The following is a 20,942-nucleotide window of genomic DNA, read 5'->3' as shown; positions in this document are numbered from 1 at the left end:
TGGTGTGGTGTGTCACTCAGTGGTCATTGCAACATTTCAAAGCCTAAGTGTGAAATACATAGTTCCAAAAATTAGATGATCACGAGAGTGCTTGGAGTCAGAGTAGAGAAGCTTCTTCCAAGCCCTCTTCTACCACAAATAAGCTGGGTGACCTCTGGCAAGTAGGCCAATGAGCTTCTTCTGAGGCTTAGTTTCTTCTTCTGAAATAGAAATAATAATGATGCTGGCCATACCTACCTCCAGGCCTGTCCTAATGATCAAATGAGGTAATATCTGTAAAAGCACATAGAAAACTGTAAAACACCGTACAGGAAAGCACTGTACATCTCTTCATTATGGGTAAATATTTTCTAAGGCACTAGTTCATGTTCCTTGTTTTGTGAACCCTTACGCTTGAACACAGTTTCGGCACTTGCCGTAGACCATACATTGTGCTGAGATAAACTTGACTCTAAAGGCTCGCGGCACAGGATGCATGCAGACATATTTGTGTGTATATATAGCCACATGTCAAGTGACTGAGAGATTAACTGGTTGAGTTGACATCAGGAAAGGCTGCCTAGAGAAACAGGAAGGATGGCAGACTGATAACAGCATGGTTGGGTTATTGCATGACAGCCCTTTGTCTCAACATTTAGATTCTGATATTCGGTGGCTCGCGGTACCATCCTTAGTCACTCCCTTGAGTGCAAGTCTGATTGGCCAAAATAAAAATCACCAAATCTTTCAAGCTGAAAGAGGAGAGGAGAAATGAAGAAAGGGGTCATTTATTGAATTCTTGCTACGTAGCAGACACCGAGCTAGACACCTTATATTTATTATCTCATTTAATTCTCACAGCAGCCTTGGGCTGAACACAAGAGTAATAGCTAACACGTACTGAGCACTTAGTATGTTCCAAGCTCTGTGCCAAGTGTTTCAAATGTACCAGCTTTTAATCCTCACGATAAGCTTATGAAGTACACATCATTCCCCTATTCAAAGATGAGGGAACGGAGGTTCAAAGAGGTTCAGTAACCTGCGCATGACCACACTCATGGGCACGCTGGGAGGTGCAGCCGGGATCTTGACCACATCCCTATGTCTGCAGGACTCCAGAGCCTAAGCTTATTGCATAGTATCCTGCTGCTTTGTTCTCCAGTCCAGAAATTACACCTGGAGTTGGCTGCGAGATATTCTAGAGTAAGGTCCTGTTGAGATTGCAAATTGGTGATATCTTGTACCACAAAGTCCAGTTCTTGGCATGTTTTGAGGTAAGAGGCCTGCTTTAGCCGTAGGGGTACAAAATGAGCACACGGAGTGCATATATATTTGCACTTCCTTGGTTCTCTCCACAGTGCCTCACACACTGCCTTGCACACAGAAAGGGAACAGTAGTTGTGTTAGAAGATTTTTCTGTAAGGTAAACAACCACCATAGATGGTAGGGCTCCATGTTGATGGACAGCTAGGATTTAGTTTGGAAATAGGGAAAGGTGGGACATACTGAGGGAGAACCAGAAAAGAAAAAAAAAAGTGACATGTGCAAGTTAGTGACTCCTTTACACTTAAACGACTAATTTCAAAACCAGTCATAGATTAGCCTAACAAATACTTACTGAGGGTCCACTATGTTCAAGGTATGAGCAATGACAGAGGATAAGAATACCCAGCTTGTAAACTTGGTTTACTGACTCAAATGGCAAACGTACAGTGCTGGTTATGCGCCACTATTAAAGTTAATTGGGCAAGTAAAATTACAACAGTAAAAATAAAGCCAAAACAAATAGAAAACACCACCACTTCAACTGGGTTATTAGTGTGGATGGGTAGTGTGGGTTAAGGTGCAATTTTGCCTTCTCTTCTCTTGCATTTTACTGAAGGCATTTCATTTCCAGCTGTTCTAGACCTGGCTGTATGTCTTGTTGAACCTGCTCGGGCTGACAACATGACCTAAATAGGAAGCACCTTGCAACAAATACCACAGTTGCTAGGAGATTCAGGTGCAAGTCCTAACAATACCAGACCAGCCCTAGGTGCTGGCAATGCCAATTGTGAAATAATCTAGCAGGTGTAAAATCCTACTCCAGGGATAAGTTATCCCACTGTAGGATGAAATGCACCAACTGAAAATCACTAATATGAGAAGGGGACTTCATCAGGGTCCTGGTTACTTCTGCAGGGGTATTGGCTATGAAAGTGCATGAGGGAGCCTTCCCTGGTGCTGGATCTGAGTGGTGGTTAAACGGCTGTAGACAAATGTGGCTAGTTGTATCCTTAGACTGTGCACTTTATTATTGTGGAAGTTATACCTCAGTTTAAAAGCAGGGCCTCACCGGCTTATCCCATTCCCCGTGATGGGTAGTAAGGAGGGCACGTATTGCATGGTGCACTGGGTGTTATACGCAACTAATGAATCATCGAGCCTTACATCGGAAACCGGGGATGTACTGTATGGTGACTAACATAATATAATAAAAAATCATTAAAAAAATAAAAATTAAATTAAAAAATAAATAAAAAATAAAAGCAGGGCCTCAGAATGCCTGGGTGGCTCAGTCGGTGAAGCATCTGCCTTCGGCTCAGATCATGAACCCGGGGTCCTGGGATTGAGTCCCACCTCGGGCTCCCTGCTCAGCAGGGAGCCTGCTTCTCCCTCTCCCTCTGCCTGCTGCTCCCTCTGCTTGTACTGTTTCTCTCTCTGTCAAATAAATACATAAAATCTTTTTAAAATTAAAAAAATAAAAATAAAAAAATGAAAGTAGGGTCTCGGGTACCCCATATCGAGCTGCCATCTTTTTTCAGTGGCACTTTCCATGCAGGGGTTGCATCCCTGAGGACTTAGCCATGGGCTCTCTTCTCCCATTTCCTTGAACATGGCAGTGCGCACTTTAATGGTATAGCACCACAGATATGTGTCTGCATTCGCTCTAGAATCTTTGTTTGGTCAAGCTCAATAGATCCTCTCCTAATTGCAACGTCAAAAATAAGCAAAAGGCCTGACCCGACCAAAAATGAGGGAAAGAGTGGCATTGGCAAAACCCCAACAACCAATATGCATACCTGAAACAGAGTTTTAGCCATCATCCTGATAAATATGAACACGAGAAAGCAGCCCATCGAGTACTTGGAGAATGTGCACCAACCATGAGTGCTTCCCTGACAGGACCGGCCCTATGCTTTGGTACGGCAGTCTTTCCTGGCCCTCTCACTCGCACACTGTGTTGCTCAGCTCGGGCTGTAATCAAAAAATTACCATAGACCAGGGGGTTTAAACAACGAATATTGATTTATCACAGTTCTGGAAGCTGGGGAGTCCAAGATCAATGTGCCGGTGGATTTGGTTGCTGGTGAGAACTATCTGCCTGGCTTGCAGAATGGCTCCTTTCTCACTGTGTTCTCATATGGCACACACAGAGAGAAAAGCTCTCTCAAGTCTCTTCTTATAAGGGCACTACTCCCATCATGAGGACTCTGTTCTTATGACCCAATTACCTCCCTAAGTCTCCATCTCCTAATAGCATGACATTGAAGGGCTTTATCATATGTGTTTTGGGGGGGGGACACAAACATTTAGCCCATAACAGACACCCTACTTTTGCAATTCTCTCCTAAGTAGCTGGAAAGACCAGCTCTGAATTGGCCAACAAAAGAAAGGGTGTCATCTTCAAGGGACCTCTTCAGGGGCAGGCAGTATTTGGGAATGTAGGGTGAGCGCCTTATGATTTGCTGGAGGTGGAGAGGGCAGAAAGCATTATGTGCCCTCATTAGCAGATTAGCAGGGCTTAGTTATCAGAGCAGCCAGGTGTTGAGGAAGGATTCTTGGCAGGTCTACCAGGGGCTAAGCCTGCACCGGAGGGTCTTCAAATCCCTGGGTGAAGAATAGTGGTGGGGGGCGGTAAGGACAGAGAGTGGAGGTAGTGAGAGCAATCAGTCCTAGCTGATATCCGGAACATTGTTCAAAATTGACAGTACCTGGTAATAATAAAAGACAGACTTTTGGTTGGTTTTATTATTGTTTTAAAATCCTCTATAGACGGGCGCCTGGGTGGCTCAGTCGGTTAAGCATCTGCCTTCATCTCAGGTCATGATCTCAGGGTCCTGGGATCTGGAATCACGCCCCGTGTGGAGCCCCGGCTTCCAGCTCCACACTTAGCAGGGAGTCTGATTCTCCCTCTCCTTCTGCCCCTTCCCCCCATGCTCCCACGAGCATGCTCTCTCTCTCTCTCTCAAATAAATAAATAAATAACTTTAAAATATTTTTTTAAAAGTAAAATAAAATTCTCTACAGACAGTGCAGCCCCTTATAGCTTGCACCTCCCACCACCCTGTACGTAATACAATGGTGAAGGGGAGTGCTCAGAAACTAAGGGGTGAGGGTGGGCAGGGGACTAGTGGTTAGAAGTCTTCAAATCCATGTTTAGAAAAGCATCAAAATAGCACTTTAAAAAAAACAGCACTTTTGTTCATTTGCCTGTAAAATGCACCTGGCCACCAGAAGCTTCTAGGCTTCCCCCAAAGTCTTAAGTGAATGGAGTGTGACTAGCAAGCTCTTAAGAACTTGAGTTGGTCTCTACAGAGAAAAATTTGTCTTATTTTTATCTTTTAAAAAAGTTATGTGGGCTTCCTCTTAGCAGTAAACACTGAGATGTGTAGGTCCTCAAATGTGCATAGTCTTTTTTTTAAATGTTTTTTACTTATTTATTTGAGAGAGAGAGCATGGGGGGGCAGAGAGAAAGGGAGAAGCAGACTCCCCACTGAGCAGGGAGCCTGGCCCTGGGACCCTGGGATCATGACCTGAGCCGAAGGCAAATGCTTAACCGATTAAGCCACCCAGATGCCCCTCAAATGTGCATAAACTTAGACCAGTTAAAGTCTTTTTGCCCTAGTGCTAGCTGTTGTCCATTATTTCCGTTGTCTTTGCTTTTCTGTTATCTGACAACATGATCCCAGGATGACTTGTCTAATGGACTTCATGCTAAGATTCTTGAGATGCCACAGTATTAAAAAGAGTAATACCAATTCCTCCTATCTGCAAACCACTCTATCCTTTACAATGTACTTTGGCTTCTGGGAGATCTTTTGAACCTCATGACTCTGTGAAGGAAATGGAGGTGCTGTATTTATTTCCCACAATGAGCTCAACCCACCTCGGTGGCCCTAAGAAGAATGGAACCATGTTTATTCTAGAGGCAGAATCACTTCATTTGCTCCTGAACCCCATTCTTTTGACTATTCTATGAACACAGAAAGCCTGATGCAGACATTCTCACTAAAGCAAATATCTCTAAAAGATCACTCAGGTAGCTGGGACATTGGTATGCTGAGAACTGGCGTGAGAGTTTGGCTTGGGCACATTGTTTCCTGTATCTGGAAAAGAACACCATAGTCAACACTTTGCCTTACAAGAAGACTGAAATGGTTACTGGGAAAACAGATAACATGTATACGTGTGTGTGTGTGTGTGTGTGTGTGCACGCGCGCGCGCGCTCTTGGGCTCTGGAGACATCAGATATTCTTATCTTGGTAGTCAGGAGATAGATATCATGACAGACCACTGCAGAGAACTGCACAAGAACTTTCCAGGGCCAGGGATGTGAGCTAACTGGTTCTGTCGTCTGCTTTCCTTCGGGGTGGGTGAGGAAGGGGCAGTTGTTCAAAGCTCACCACCAACCTTAGTCAAAGAGGAAAACATGCAAATGGTGAATTCTTCAGAATGTCAGATGTGCTCTCTTTCTCTCTTTTCTGCCTGTTACAGTAATCCGGTACAACAGTGACCTGGTACAGAAATACCACCCTTGCTTCTGGATCGATGGGCAGTATCTCTGCTGCTCTCAGACAGCCAAAAATGCGATGGGCTGCCAAATTCTGGAGAACAGGAATGGAAGTAAGAGATCTGATCGATATAATTTCTCCCTCTTTTGATTCTATCCATCACTCTTTAAAGGGTTGGCCAACGTTCAAAGGGACCTGGGAAAGGGGATTAGTCGGGGCCGAAATCCCGCTGACGCTCTGCTCTCCAAACCATGTGACCTGGCACAAGGCTGTATCCACTCAGACTTTTCCTGACTTTCCTAAATGCACTGTGTACAAAAGCTAAGTGTCTGATCAAACCTGTCCCTGGGCCCTTTCCTAAGATGCATTCTATATCAACACTGGTTTCTTACTTTGCAGGTTTAAAACCTGGGAGTTCTCACAGAAAGACAAAAAAGCCCCTTCCTCCCACACCCGAGGAGGACCAGGTATACAGGGAAATTGGTGCTGTTACTGCTTAAATAGAAACTTATGCGGGTGCCTGGCTGGCTCAGTCAGTAGAGCGTGTGACTCTTGATCTTGGTGTTGTGAGTTCGAGCCCCATGCTGGGCATAGAGTAGTACTTAAAAAATAAAGTTTAAATTTAAAAAAAAGAAACTTACAGTCACACCCTGAAAACACCAGTCTTAGAACTCCCATGGCACTTGACAGTGTTAATTGGTGTTCTTGTGGAGACATGGGATTTGTCCTAAATAGAACAAACCTTACCACTCTTCATCTGTAAGATAGAGTGCTCTTAGGAAGTTCTAGGCAATAATTTAATCCAATCACCTGTTTAAAACAAAACAAAGCCTGTTTTTTTTAAATGAAAAATATTTTCAAACATAAAGTTGTAAGAATTGAACAGTAAACACCCATATACCCAATACTTGATTCTACCAGTAATATATTATTTTAAAAGTTGATTTTTTGGTTACTTTTCGAAGTCTAAAAAGCACTTTCTCGTATTTTGTAAGTAAGCAGGACAAGAGTTATTATGCTCGTTTTACAAACAAGGAAACCAAGATTCAGAGTCAGTAGATCCATGTACTAGTTTAGTGCCAAGGTTTCTTGGTCGTGGCTATACATGGTTTTTGTCCAGGAAGCTTTAAAAATACTGATGCCTGGGGCCCACCCCCAGAGATTTTGACATATTTGGTATAGGAAACTGCCTGGGATTGTTAACCACTCTCCAGATAATTCTGATGTGCACTCCAGGCTGAGAGCCCAGCATAGGTATTTGAAAATTGTTTTTGAATGAATGCTGAATAAACCTTTTTTTAAAAGCCTGTTTTAGGTTAGACTGTTGTCTCTAGTAAGCCAAAGAGTTGGGGGAGAAGAAGAGGGTGCTTGATATCTAGCCAAACACCCCCTACTTTTTTCCCCAACTACACAGATCTTGAAAAAGCCACTGCCCCCTGAGCCAACAGCAGCACCTGTCTCTGCAAGTGAGCTGAAAAAGGTTGTAGCCCTTTATGATTACATGCCAATGAACGCAAATGATCTACAGCTACGAAAGGGTGACGAGTATTTTATCCTGGAGGAGAGCAACTTACCCTGGTGGAGAGCGCGGGATAAAAGTGGGTGAGTCCACTCTAGCTCTTCTGGAACTTTTCTGCCCACCCTCTCCACACGTGAGCAGAATCTTGCAGCATAATTCCCCTACTCGGTGTCCCAATCAGCAAGTGTTCTTCCCACACCAAAGGGAATATGCTGTCCCACCAAATACTTCCCAGAGTGCAGCTCTACTTGTGGCCACATCTCTGAGCTGGTAGGGTCTGGCCCATATGTTGTCATGCACATATAATCAGTGCCATGTGTGCAGAAGCTTCACACTTCACTGGCCTAGCGATGCATCAGTGGCATGATCCTCTTTGAGGGAGGGGCGTGGTTTATATAGCTCCATTTGAGATTGGTTCTGAGCTCAGAGATACGGGCACATGAATCTGTCTCCCCCTCCAAGCATGGGAAGTGCTGGATGATCTACCACATTGTCTCCTCTACAGGCAGGAAGGCTACATCCCTAGTAACTATGTCACCGAAGCAGAAGACTCTATAGAAATGTATGAGTGAGTATGCTTATGTGCCCACACAGTCTTCCCAGAGGAACCGAATACAGTGTATATATGTTTATACTTTCAATAAATTTATTTCAAGATACTTAAAGTCAGTGCCAGTGGTATCAAATGATGCCACCACCCTAAGTTAGTAGCTATGTCTTACCCTCATGCCAAGCACCCTTTGCTTATGAGAGCTGGAGAGGTCACCATGCCCTCCCCCCAAATCCAGAAGAATCACTCAAAGAAAAGGATTTGACAACTGGATAGGAAGCATTCGAAAGGGTGAAAATGTCAAACTTCTGTCACTGTCCTTTCTCCCTAATCGTGGAAATGGATCATCCTTGGGTGCCCTGTCCCTGATCCCATCCCTGTACCCCTCTGCCACCTGCCTTTTGTCCTCTACTCTTCATTTCCAGCCAGGCTTTGGGAAAGGGCTGCAGGGTACTATGCACATGATAGGTACTCAGTAAGTAGGAGTTGAGTGAACTGATGGAACCACTGGCACAGATGAGCTGTGGAAGGCGCTCTAGCCTTGAAGCTGCTAACACCATGGCCTAAGAGCCACTGAAGCATTTTCCCTTTACAGGTGGTATTCCAAACACATGACCCGGAGTCAAGCTGAGCAACTGCTCAAGCAAGAGGTAAGGGTGTGGCCACAGGCAAATGACATTCTCCTCGCACAAGTGAGGGATTGCTGCTTTCTGTCACCTCCAGGCAAGGCAGTGTCAAGACTGTCATTTTATGGGGGGGGGGGGTCTCAACTACACTTTTCACTTTCAAAGGCAATGATGCTGCAGCTCAAACGTGGAACTTGGCAGTAAAATTAGGGCTTCGATTTTTCTCTCAAGTTCGGGCAGGTGGAATGCAGGTGTGAGCACCACTTCCTCCTTAAAGTCGGCGTCTTTTTCTTTGTTTCAGGGGAAAGAAGGAGGTTTCATTGTCAGAGACTCCAGCAAAGCTGGAAAATATACTGTGTCCGTGTTTGCTAAATCTACAGGGTGAGTGTTACTGTTTCAAGGCCCTGGGGACAAAGGACAGAGATGCTTTATGGTGTGCCCCTCCTGCTGTCTCTGCCCTTTACACTCAAAATTCAATTTCACTTCGCTTCTTGGGTCCTGTTAACCCTTGTTCCCAAGATGCTGACTCAACCTCCACTCCTTCAGGGACCCTCAAGGGGTGATACGCCATTATGTTGTGTGTTCCACACCGCAGAGCCAGTATTACCTGGCAGAGAAGCACCTTTTCAGCACCATCCCTGAGCTCATCAACTACCATCAGCATAACTCTGCAGGTGAGTATCAGGGGCACCAGAGAAGAAGGATGGGACAAGAACCAGGAGAAGCAATTCAGGACAAGGTGGCGAGGGGAAAGAAAAAGCCTCACAGGGCAGTGCAGATTTGGGGAAAGAAAACCCCTATGATGCTAGGTCGAGATCAAGTAAAGAGGCAGTCAAAGGCTGACTTTACAGCCAGTAGGGAGAGACTTCTTATATAGTGACTGATGCTTAGGGCTGAGGAAAGACCTAGAAGATCCTGGTAATTAACAAATCAGCAAGTATTCATTGAGTTCCTGTGATATACTCAGCAATTTTCTTGGTACTGGAGGAGAACACAGTGAAAGTATTGGTCAAGGTCCTTGCCCTCAAAAAACATACAGGTTAGAAAATACCCGGAGACAGTTTCTAAGTAGGGTAGACATTTGAAAACCTGGAGATTGGTGAAGGCATGAAGACATGGGATAAGCTTCATTGAGAAGACTTGTTGCTATCTGCTACCTTCACACAAGGCAGCATCAAGGCCGTCATTTTATGGGATCCCAATAACACTTTTCAGTATCAAAAGCAGAAGTTGGAAGTGAGCTAAGCCTGGGCTGGGAGGTGGGGCATATATTTAGTTGGGGAGTGTATTTCAGTGAGTATTTTCTCTCTCTCTTTTTTTCTTCTGAAAATTCTTTTGTGAGAGGAGAAGCTTCCAGAAACATTGGGGTTCATGGAGATCTCCTGGGATTCAAAATGTACTGGAAAGATGACTGTCAGAAGTGTGAGGCTTTACATGAGGGTGTGTGCAGCATTCCAGCTACTACACTGCACCAGCAGCATGACCCTCTTCTCTGTATGTTTCAGGGCTCATATCTAGGCTCAAATATCCAGTGTCTCAACAAAACAAGAATGCACCTTCCACTGCGGGCCTGGGCTATGGTAACTGCTTATTTCTCTAGGGTAGGGTGGATGGGCCAGTGACAAGGACTACATTTGGCAGACCCAACTAGACCTTGCAGCACACAGTTCCGCACCAGCTGCCTCCAGGAAGATTCAGAGCCAAACAAATTATTTAATAATTTTTCTCCCTCTGGTGGCTCCTACTGGGACTGCAAACACATAGATTCACAGAGGGATTATTTTTGAATTGTGTGATTAAAGAAAACATAATCATAAAGGGATTTTAAGAGGCTGTCTAGTTTCTCCTTCCTTTATGGCTGCCTGGCACCTAAAATTCCAACTCCTCCAACCAGTAACCATCCTTTCCCTGAGATTTACCTGAGCAAAGATAGATTAGTACTACTGAGTATTTCCCTTTTACTGATTGCCTATTTCTACCCCTAGTAGGGATTCTTACCTATTATACATACACGATTCCCCAGAAATCATATTGAGGCTTTGTTGTTATAGGATCATGGGAAATTGATCCAAAGGACCTGACCTTCTTGAAGGAGCTGGGGACTGGACAGTTTGGGGTAGTGAAGTATGGGAAATGGAGAGGCCAGTATGATGTGGCCATCAAGATGATCAAAGAAGGCTCCATGTCCGAGGATGAGTTCATTGAAGAAGCCAAAGTCATGATGTGAGTTACAGCCCAAACTCAACTCTCAATCCAGTTGCTGGAGTCTAGGAATTACCAGGACAGTTTCCTCTGTGACTTAAGGTGACTTTGAGTGAGAGAAATTTGGGACCAGGGCCTGAGGTCACTCTTTGATTGTCAGGAGTACTAACTACTAAGGTAATCATTTCTTTGCCTTAGATATAGGTGGATAATAGTGTTGGTTTGGGTGTGTACCAGCTCGGTAGGATTTGAGGATAAATGTGAAAAATGAGACTTTCAAAAGGAAGATGGATTCTGATTAGCCTCAGTGTTCAGCCAGCCCTGGGCTTATTTTCTGTTCTGTTTGGGCTCCGTATCCCTGCCCACCCTCAATATCAGGCACTTTTGGGGTTTAGGGTGGGAAGGAGGAAGCTTGACTTGTTATCATGGTCCCTTATCAGATGCTCTACTTCCAGACCAACCCTCGTCCTCTCCTGCCCCTTTCTGATTAGTATGGAGAGCCAGAAAGGGAGCATTGGTTTGTTGCCTCTCCCATAGGAATCTGTCCCATGAGAAGCTGGTACAGTTGTACGGCGTCTGCACCAAACAGCGCCCCATCTTCATCATCACTGAGTACATGGCCAATGGCTGCCTCCTGAACTACCTGAGGGAAATGCGCAACCGCTTCCAGACCCAGCAGCTGTTGGAGATGTGCAAGGATGTCTGCGAGGCCATGGAATACCTGGAGTCAAAGCAATTCCTTCACCGAGACCTGGTAGGACCTCAGAACAATTGGCCTGGGACCAAGGATGGAGGGGGTGGAAGTAGCGGCAGAAGGTGTATCATACCTGGATGAGGAGGGTGGCCGGAACCTTCATTTCAGTTTTATCTAGACACCATTCAGAGTTAGCTGAGCCTGTGTCCCGGGGATCAGCCAGCTGAGGATCTCCAGCCTTGACACTACAGGCCTCGCCACGGTGGGAGCTGGAGCCGCCACTCACGCCCAGGCCCCCAGTGCAGCAAGGACATGGTGGGGCCCTTCAGGACAGAAGGGCAACCCTGCTTCCCGATGGGGCTGCTCCTGGCACTGGGCCATCATCTGGTTACAGCAGAGTCATGTCCTGGGGGCCTATGGGTACATTTGTTGTTGTGTTGTTGTTTAATGTTATATATTAGCTAGCAAACACTTAAAAACACATTTGGAAAAACTGAATTTCCAGCTTCTCTTGAAAATCTTGACCATCTTGAAACACCAGGCTCATTCTCACAGGCCACGCTAAGGAGCAGCTTGCCTCCTTCCGACCAGCGGTGTGCTCTGCATTTTCCTGCAATCTACCCACCCCACTTCCCTCTATCACTTTGCCTGCCTGGCCTCTAGAGGCATCAGAGTTTTGTGCCCCTGTTTCTTTCAGCCAGGCCAAGGCTCAAATTGTCCTAGTCCCACTGGCAGAAAAGCAAACAAAACAAAACACAACACACTTGCCTTCGGTTCTCCCTCATTCCTTCAGCAATTCAGTAGAGGATGGGGTGTCAGGGAATCATCAGTGTGAGTGAAATCATTCTGCATGCCCTCGATGCTTTACTTATGTCTATACAGCAGCTTGCTTTAGATGTAGTGGAAATGCATCAGAGTTTCTCAGTGGCATCACCTGACTCCTGCTGGGTGGGAAAGTGTCTCTTGAGTTGAAAGAGATGAGGCTTCTCTGGCTTCCTTCCCCTGGTGCGCAGAAGCTTTGTGCCTTTAACCTGTGTGCCAGGGACAGAGTCTCACTGGTAACTATTGTACTACAGGCGGCTCGAAACTGTTTGGTAAATGATCAAGGAGTTGTTAAAGTATCTGACTTCGGCCTCTCCAGGTGAGTGTGCCTTTTTTGATCTTTCCCTCTAAAAGGAAAAATAGCACAGTCCAAACTGTGGCAGCATTATTGTTTTGAATCCTCTCCCTTTGTTTTCCCCTCATTCTAGTCTTTTTCACCCTCTTTCTATTCCTTTTCTTTCTCTGGATTCTTTAAGTCGCTTCTTTCCTCCTTTTGTTTTATTGTAATAGGCCATTCCTCGCCTTTCTCCCTCCACCTTTTTAAGCTAAAATCCCCAATACCTTATCTTGATCTGTTAATCCTGTTGTCCTTACCCTGTGCCTCCTTCTTTCCTGATCTGTCTAATTCCCACTGGCAGCGGCAGAATAGAAGGAAAGGTAAACCAGAAAGGGGGATGGAGAAGAGGAAGGGAGTACCTAATAGATCTTATTTCACTCCATCCTTGTTGTAACCATAGTGTCAATCAGGAAAGCTGAATCGGATAGAAAACAGGAATACATTAAAAGTAACATTTGTAAAAGGCACTGGGGGGGCCTGCAAGCATGTATTCGTTCGGCTCCTGTGACTGTGCCAAGAAAATGTAAGTAAATGTCAAGCTCTCCCAAATCGTAACAGTAACAAGTCCTGAACCCTCGGCAGGTATGTCCTGGATGATGAATATACAAGCTCAGTAGGCTCCAAATTTCCAGTCCGGTGGTCTCCACCAGAAGTCCTTATGTATAGCAAGTTCAGCAGCAAATCTGACATCTGGGCTTTTGGTAAGTGGTCGAAATTATACAGCTCAAAGGAAGAGGAATGCAATAGAGGAAATTGACACTTTGCAACGTGCACAGAGAGATTGTTACGTGTTGTTTTCATGCTTCTGAGCCCTAGGGAGTGCTTACTATTGTTGGGCACCACAGGGGTTCCTGAGGATAAAAAGAGTAACCTAGACATGATCCCTGCCTTCTTAGAATTTACAGTATATTGAGAGGAACAATTTATTCAGTATTCCACAGCGTCTGCATACTGATTATGTACCAAGGGACTCTGCCAGACCGTCTAATTACAAAGACAAATAAGAGGCTGTCTCACTCCAGAGGAGCTAATTGTCCAGTACAACCCTGATTACCCTCCAGCGTGGTCAGTACTAGAGCAGAAGTTTGGACAAAATGTAAAATTTGCAGAGTGGGGAATCAGCTGAATTTAAAATTTGAGGTTGATCTAAGGAAGACCAGGATCCCAACTACCCAAAGAGACTGCAAATCGACTTAACTACATTTTTTTTTTTTCATTTTCTAGGGGTTTTGATGTGGGAAATTTACTCTCTGGGGAAGATGCCTTATGAAAGATTTACTAACAGTGAAACCGCTGAACACATTGCCCAAGGCCTACGTCTCTATAGGCCTCATCTAGCTTCAGAGAGGGTATATACCATCATGTACAGCTGCTGGCATGAGGTAAGTGTTTTGGGGGGACCTTGAGCCTCCTTTCCCATTCAGCCAGCCAGCCACCCAGTCCCCTCTCTCCCTGGCTATGTGGCAGCTGGCCTCACACTGACGGCCGCACACATTCTGGGACACAGCCTGTACCCCAGTCCTTTGATGTCCAGAGACTTCCCCAGGCTCATCTAGTTCTCACTAGAGTAAGCTCAGCAGACCCCATTACCAACTCAGCTTCAGGGAGAGGGGATGTTGTGGGGCCAGGTCACCTCGCATAAGCAGGAAGCTAAAGGCCCTCAGATGAGCATAGGGACACTTAAAAAGAAAAGCCATTAAAATTTAAAGTCATTAGCCCTTTCTTCTACTTTACTAACGAGCTGCCAACCTTTTCTGGCTGTGGTCCTAACTGGAATTAAAAAAAAAAAAAAACACCCTCCTGAAAGGGAACTAAAATAGGTAGTCATCATTTTTTTTTAAATGGGGTGCATCATGGGGTATGTGGGTAAATGTGGTATTTTGAAAATAAGAAGTCTGGCCCGCTATACTAAAACATTCTGGTGCTCTCACCTTGGGTTCTTTCAGAGGTGCTTTCTCCACTTTTCAGTAGGTCCTTGGCAACCTTACTTTGGCAACCAAAATCTCTAGTAGGAGATGAATGCAGGGCAGGACAGTGTCCAACACGCACATATGTGAATCTGGAGCCCTCTTGGTCGGGTGAAAAGTGGGTCCTTGGATCAGAGCACCGCTCCTTTCCCTTCCACAAATGAGTGAAGTCACAAAGAAAGCGTGGAGAAAGGGACAACCATTTCCCTTCTCTCTCCTGTGCCATGCAGGATTAAAGGGGACTGACTATGCTCCCTCCCAACTAGAACATCCTCACTCTGCTGGTTGAAATGTTTCAGACAGGCCCTTTCTCCACAGCCTGTTTAGAGTAGTACTCGTGAAACTGGATGCATATCGGAATCCCCAGGGAACTCTTAAAACTGCAAATGACTGGGCCTTATCCTCAGAGATTCCAATTGGCTATGTCTGAAGCAGAGCCCAGAGATGTCCTTTTAAACTTCCCAGGAAATTCTGATACTCAGCTAGGTTTTAGAACCACTGATCGAAAGGAACAAGAAATTGATGACTTTTGGTTCTGATGGATTACAACCTTTCTGGCATGAATAGGTCCTGAATCACTAAATACCTCAGGGCCCTGTCACAGGCCTTAATCTAGAGGCCAGACAGTGGTAACAAAATGTCCGAGGTGCTCCGGACCCCTGCTCAGTGATGCAGCCCATGGTCTTGAAATGTTAATTCCTCTGTAAAACTTTCGCTTCAGGATGATAAAACAGTGTTTGAAAGTTTACAAGGTTTCAGTTGTGGCAAACATTTAAACTTGTTTAGTAGCCATTTTTCATTTGAGGATCCAAAATAATGATGCACTGGCCTACAAGTCTGTAATGAATTCGCCCTCAGTTTTTAATCAGTGTTTGTCAGTTTAATTTGCAAATTGTCCTCATCACATTAATAACCTGAGTTACTAAAGATGAAAAGTGAACAAGGACTTCATGGAGCACTTCTATTTCTTTTCTTTTTTCTTTCGTGTGTGTGTGTGTGTGTGTGTGTGTGTGTAATTGACGGGGTATGCTACAGGGCATACAGTATATACTTAATAAAACTTTCTGCTTACATTGCATTTCCCTTGAATTCTGGATTCTAGCCCACTGTAACACACTGCTTTTTCTTTGGTTTTAGAAAGCAGAGGAACGCCCCACTTTCAAAATTCTTCTGAGCAACATCCTAGATGTCATGGATGAAGAATCCTGAGCTCACCAATAAGCTTCTTGGTTCCATTCCTCTCCTCCACAAGCACCAATTTCACTTCTTCGGAGGAAATCCCAGGCTTACAGGCCCTGGAGCCTTCGTGCTCTCAATGAATACGCAAAGGCCCCTCTCTACATCTAGGAATGACTCCCTTCTTTAATTCTCTGAGATAGTACCTTCTGAGCAAAAGCCAAGGAATTATTGTGCCTGGTATTGTTCTCGAAGAGAAAAATTTACAGGAGTATTAAGACAGACTGAATTTGGGATGGAAAGTTTTGGGGAGGGAGGGGTGTAAATAGCCTGAGAAGGGGTCCAACAGCTCTTTGGGTAGGCATTAGAGCTTGGGGGGAGGGAGGCAGAATTTGGCAGGAATAAAATGGTGTCAATAAAAATGGGAGGGGAGGGTGTTTTGATAAAATAAAATTACTGGAAAGCATGAAGGTTTCTTGCTATCTCGATTAATCATGCAACCTCCCTGAAGCATCCTATCTCAGGGTTCCAGAAAACTGCTGCATGGCATTGGCTTGGCATTTTCCTACTTTGAGAACTCGACAAGATCGTCAGCAACTTAACCCCTCTGACTCTTGGAAAATTCTGGCTCTGGGTCGGAGACAAACTCACAAGCAAAGCACCAGCGCCTGGCACACAGCAGGCATGTGATATTACCGGAATGAATCTGAAATTTGGGGACAAATTCCACCGGAGCCTCTTTCTCCTCCATCAGGAGGGAAAACACCGTCAAAGAGCTGGAGCCCCAGGATGGCTAAGAGACGGGCCAAGCAGTCTGGGCCAAGGCAGTACCAGCGCCGCCGCACGAAAAGCGCGGGCCAATTTGGAAGTGGGCAGGGGCGGGGCAGTTGGGCCAGCCGGAGCCCGGCCACGTGGTGTTAAGTAACTTCCTTTTTTACTTTTTTCCCCTTCTTTTTGGAATAACGTCTCTGTCAGCACCGCGGCGCTGACTGCAAGCCGCTAGGCCTCAGAGCTCACGTGGGGCGCTGTCGCGGGGTCGTGGCCGGGAGGGGGGCGCACAGGCGGCTGGGAGGAGCGGCGGGCGGCGGGGGGGGGGGAAGGTAGGGGTGGGGAGCGGAGGGCGGGGCCACGCGCAAGGCCACGCGCCGGCGCAGTGCGCTCCCGGGGCGGGCCCACAGACGGCAGGTTGTGGTTCCGGTTCCGTCGCGGAGACACGTGAAGGTCGGTGAGTCGGTGCGGAGTTCGTCTCGGCACGCGTGGCGGCGCTGGGATGGATTCCTCCTCGTCTTCGTCCGCGGCGGGTTTGGGCTCGGTGGACCCACAGCTGCAACATTTCATCGAGGTGGAGACTCAGAAGCAACGCTTCCAGCAACTGGTGCACCAGATGACGGAACTTTGTTGGGTAAGGAGCCTGGGGCTGGGACCTGGCCACTGTACCTACTCTCCCCCTGTCCTTGCCCGGCGGGATTCCCCAGGACGTCCGGGATTCGGCGAGGGGGAGGACCCGGGAGCACCCCCCTTGGTTTGCTCAGGTTTCTCACATTAAGCCGGAAGGTAGAAAAGGTGACTCTGCCTCTCGGGGGGCTCTCACCCCAGACCTTGGCTTTGTTGGTGCAGAGGACTGGGATCATAGCCGACTTTTGCCCCTGTCCCAAACAGCACTTCAGGCACCTGAGGTTGAAGCTTCCTAGTGCTGGTCACCAAGACTGATGAGAGCCACCAATACTGGAGATTTTTTTTTTTTTTTGGAGCCCCGATTCCCCGGGAGTGAGTCTCCTGTTCCTGGACTTCCCAGGGTTTACCTGGCTTACCCAGTTGCTTTAACTGTCGCCCGTGAGAAATGAGTGGCTCTAGCCCACTAACTGTAACAGTGGCGTCCGCTCTCGCCCTCCACACACGCTTATTTGCTGTCTTGTTGGATTGTTGTGTAATACCAGGCTCTTTTCAGGTCTGAAGGTTGAGGAATTGAGTGTGCCCTCTAAGGGGACTTTGGCAAAAGGGTGGAAGGCATTGCAGCTTGGGATCAAAGTGTTCTCTGGCTGCCAAGGACACCATAACCGCCCTGCCTTGTGGGGAAAAAAAAAAACACAACCTCATACGATTCAGAGGCTGAGGATAATTTTCCTTGAAGTGGAGAGTCTGAGGCTTGTGTACACAGCAAAGAATAAGGGACAAAATTCATTTGAATCACTTATCTTGAACTATACACAGTCATCAGTTCCGTAGTCCTTTTCACATAAACTTGTGGTGTTGCTGGACTCCGAACCCTCAACAGATGCTTACTTCTGTACTCCTTGGTGCTTTGATTCCTAAAAAAAAAAAAAAACAAAACAAAAAACCTGTGATTCGTTAATTTTGGCCAGAAGGGGGTATGGTTAGGACTCCTTTAAGAATCTGTAAGCTGTGGGCCCTTTAGAAAAATTCATGCAATTTTCCATTCATCTTGAGAGTCAAGAACTTCTGGCTTAAGTAGACAAGGTTATAGAATCTTGGGTAATAGATTGCTTTTCTTCTTTGGTAGGTTTTAGGTGTTACTGCCGTGACTGGTTCTTTCACCCTTTTTTTCCCCTGCAGTTACTCTAAAGGCATTTAATGGTGGCAGCATTGTGGAGTTATAACCAAATTCAGGGAAAGTTACTTCACTTGTATTTTGCCCCCGCCCCCCCCCCCCTTTTTTGGCTCTGTAATAGCTCCACCATTTTCTGTTCCAGTAACTTTGGGCAAGATAATCTCTGCCATGGCTTCCCTCTTTGTAAAATGAGGATTAATGATAGTATCTATCTTGTAGGGTGGTTGTGAGGATTTAATGTAAGGCTGTAGATAACTGCTTGCCACATGCCAAATGTGAAATAGTAACATATCAGATACTGTTTTTAGGTGAAGTTTTTCCTCTAAATAACAAGAAGCTACCTCCCCCGCCCCGATTTTTTTCTCAAGTTCTTTGTGTTTCTGTATTTTGTCCTGAGCAGGAGAAGTGCATGGACAAGCCTGGGCCAAAGTTGGACAGTCGGGCTGAGGCCTGTTTTGTGAACTGCGTTGAGCGCTTCATTGATACAAGCCAATTCATCTTGAATCGACTGGAACAGACCCAGAAATCCAAGCCAGTTTTCTCAGAAAGCCTTTCTGACTGATCTCAGCATTACCTCTTTGGAAAAGGAAGGTAGTTCAAGAAATGAAGAGCGGTTGATGGGATAGTTGAAGAAAAGGCTATGGGGGAATTGGCTCCCACCTTTGTCACTCTTGGGACATCCTGTCATCTGAGAATGAACAAAGACCAATTTTGTGTGTGTGTGTGTGTGTGTGTGTGTGTGTGTGTGTGTGTGTGTGTGTGTGTTTTGAGGCTCATGTGTACTTGGTTGTGTTTTTTAATGCTAATCTTGTGAAAACAATTGACAGATGAATGGAAAACTCGACTAGATGCATATTACTGTACGTGGGACTATGCTTTCTCAAAGTCCCATTAATTGCTCCCTATAATTTTGGTAGTGGAACTGCTTTCTGTAATTTGATTGTGGGACCACATAAGGTAAAATCTGTCATTTGTGTCAATTCATTTCAGATTTCTGGGGAGATTGGATATACATCTTTGTGTCTCTCGGAAAGGGCAGCAGTGGGAGAAGAGTAATTTGGTACTTAACTATAGGCCTCCTTATCTAGTGTTTTGACTATCAGTGCTGGAAAAAATCTATGAGATGTTCATACAATACACTCAGCTTACTAGGTTCCCTCCCTCCCTTATGCTGTGATTTACTTTAATGTATAAGGTGTGGTCTCGAGGTAGTACAGGTAGCCTGAGTGTCTAGAGGCCTTTAGTTATAAAGGAATCTAGCCAGTGAGCATAATTCTCATTACTAAACTGCCACGAGGAAGAAGCTTGCTTACCCTGTATATCAGGGTCCAAAAAGTTCAAAGATGTGCCTAAGTAGGTTATAAAGATTTAGGCCAGTCAAAAACTAACAGCAGTTTCAGGTAGAGGTGCATGCCTAATGTTAATCAGTGTAGACTCCATTTATTGCATTCTTTTGATCACTGAAATAAAGGCTTCTACAAAATTCAACTCTGATTCAGAAGGCTTTCTTTTTTTAAAGATTTTATTTATTTATTTGACAGAGATAGAGACAGCTAGCGAGAGAGGGAACACAAGCAGGGGGAGTGGGAGAGAAAGAAGCAGGCTCATAGCAGAGGAGCCTGATGTGGGGCTCGATCCCAGAACGCCGGGATCACGCCCTGAGCCGAAGGCAGGCGCTTAACCGCTGTGCCACCCAGGCGCCCCTCAGAAGGCTTTCTATTCTGGTTATCACCTGCACCCTGGAGAGATTTGGTGTAGGCTGGTTCCAAGACTGAAGTGTAGCCTGTCTGGGTACTTGCTCTGTGCAGGGAACAGCACGGTATTCCAGGGATGTCTGTGTGACCTTTTTGTGAGAAAGGAGAACCCTGAGATGAGATGGGAAGGGAAGGAATTCAGTGCTGATAGTCAGTTCCCTGAGAAGAGGTTATATTGACTGGATTCCCCTCCTAACTTCAAATGCTAGAGACTGGAGTGTAGACCTAACATGGAACTACTTGTTGGAAGCCTCTAGTTCAGATCCGTAAAGGCTGGGGAAATAGACGCTTCTAGAAGCCTCAAGTCCTTTTAGCTTTCTACCATATAGGTACTACAGGAAAATTTTTAAAAATCCTGGTGAAAAAATTCACAAAAGTTTCAAGTGATTTTTTTTGCACCAGACACTGTTTTTGGTGCCAGGGCTTCAGGAGTGCACAAAAAACAAAGTTCCTGCCCATGTGGAGCTTATGTTCTAGAGAGGGGGAGACAGGTAACAAACCCATAAATATGTCAGTATAATGAGGGCCATGGAGAACAAGCAGAGTCTGGGGTAGTAGGGAACGTTTGTGGGGCTGCTGTTATTTGAGATAAGATGGTTAGAGAAGGCCTCCTTGGGAACGTGGCAGTTCACAGAGACCTGAAAGAATTAAGTGACCAAGCCACATTGGTATCTGGGAAGATCATTTCAGGTGGAGGTGACAGCAGGTCCCCAGGCCCCAAGGTCAGAAGCATGCCATGATGCTAAGGTGGAACAGTCAAAAGGTCAGTAGGGCTGGAGTAAAATGAGTAAGGAGAAAGAAAGTCCAAGACCTAAGCATGAGACGGACTGGGGCTGGGAGGCGGGTAAGTGCACTGATCCTGTAGGGCATTGTACGCCATTGCAAGGACTCAGCTTTTAGCAAGCAAGACGGGGAGCCATTTGAGGGTTTTTAGCAGATGAGTGATGTGATGTAACAAGTTTTAGGAGGGTCT

The 20,942-nt window shown here is 45.7% G+C and overlaps 2 protein-coding genes across 3 annotated transcripts in view; both read left to right on the top strand.

Annotated features, from left to right (window-relative positions):
• The window catches only part of BTK (Bruton tyrosine kinase), a 34,370-nt gene extending 18,258 nt beyond the window's left edge, over window positions 1-16,112 (top strand). For both annotated transcript variants that reach the window (XM_044378592.3, XM_026483567.4), the window contains 14 exons: window positions 5,737-5,865; window positions 6,153-6,220; window positions 7,168-7,355; window positions 7,778-7,840; window positions 8,418-8,472; window positions 8,750-8,829; window positions 8,995-9,122; window positions 9,954-10,028; window positions 10,500-10,671; window positions 11,188-11,404; window positions 12,421-12,485; window positions 13,086-13,204; window positions 13,728-13,885; window positions 15,608-16,112. In XM_044378592.3, the coding sequence (XP_044234527.2) occupies window positions 5,737-5,865; window positions 6,153-6,220; window positions 7,168-7,355; window positions 7,778-7,840; window positions 8,418-8,472; window positions 8,750-8,829; window positions 8,995-9,122; window positions 9,954-10,028; window positions 10,500-10,671; window positions 11,188-11,404; window positions 12,421-12,485; window positions 13,086-13,204; window positions 13,728-13,885; window positions 15,608-15,679 (1,589 nt within the window). In that variant the 3' untranslated portion in view covers window positions 15,680-16,112. The remainder of the gene's footprint in view (window positions 1-5,736; window positions 5,866-6,152; window positions 6,221-7,167; window positions 7,356-7,777; window positions 7,841-8,417; window positions 8,473-8,749; window positions 8,830-8,994; window positions 9,123-9,953; window positions 10,029-10,499; window positions 10,672-11,187; window positions 11,405-12,420; window positions 12,486-13,085; window positions 13,205-13,727; window positions 13,886-15,607) is intronic.
• Window positions 16,113-16,834: 722 nt separating this feature from the next.
• On the top strand, window positions 16,835-19,703 carry TIMM8A (translocase of inner mitochondrial membrane 8A). The gene is made up of 2 exons (XM_026483565.3): window positions 16,835-17,048; window positions 18,616-19,703. The coding sequence occupies exons 1-2, from the start codon at window positions 16,917-16,919 to the stop codon at window positions 18,775-18,777; spliced, it is 294 nt and encodes a 97-aa protein (XP_026339350.1). The 5' UTR covers window positions 16,835-16,916; the 3' UTR covers window positions 18,778-19,703.
• The last annotated feature ends 1,239 nt before the right edge of the window (window positions 19,704-20,942 follow it).

The sequence above is a fragment of the Ursus arctos genome, chromosome X (assembly GCF_023065955.2).
Source record: "Ursus arctos isolate Adak ecotype North America chromosome X, UrsArc2.0, whole genome shotgun sequence".
Classification (NCBI taxonomy): Eukaryota; Metazoa; Chordata; class Mammalia; order Carnivora; family Ursidae; genus Ursus; species Ursus arctos.
Note: the sequence above shows the minus strand (reverse complement) of the source record. Positions and strands in the feature narration are given on the sequence as shown.

Bases quoted from the DNA above. Each gene is read 5' to 3' on its own strand.
- TIMM8A (XM_026483565.3), top strand. From the start codon at position 16,917: ATGGATTCCTCCTCGTCTTCGTCCGCGGCGGGTTTGGGCTCGGTGGAC. The intron at 17,049-18,615 runs GTAAGGAGCCTG...TGTCCTGAGCAG, and splicing joins AGATGACGGAACTTTGTTGG to GAGAAGTGCATGGACAAGCC.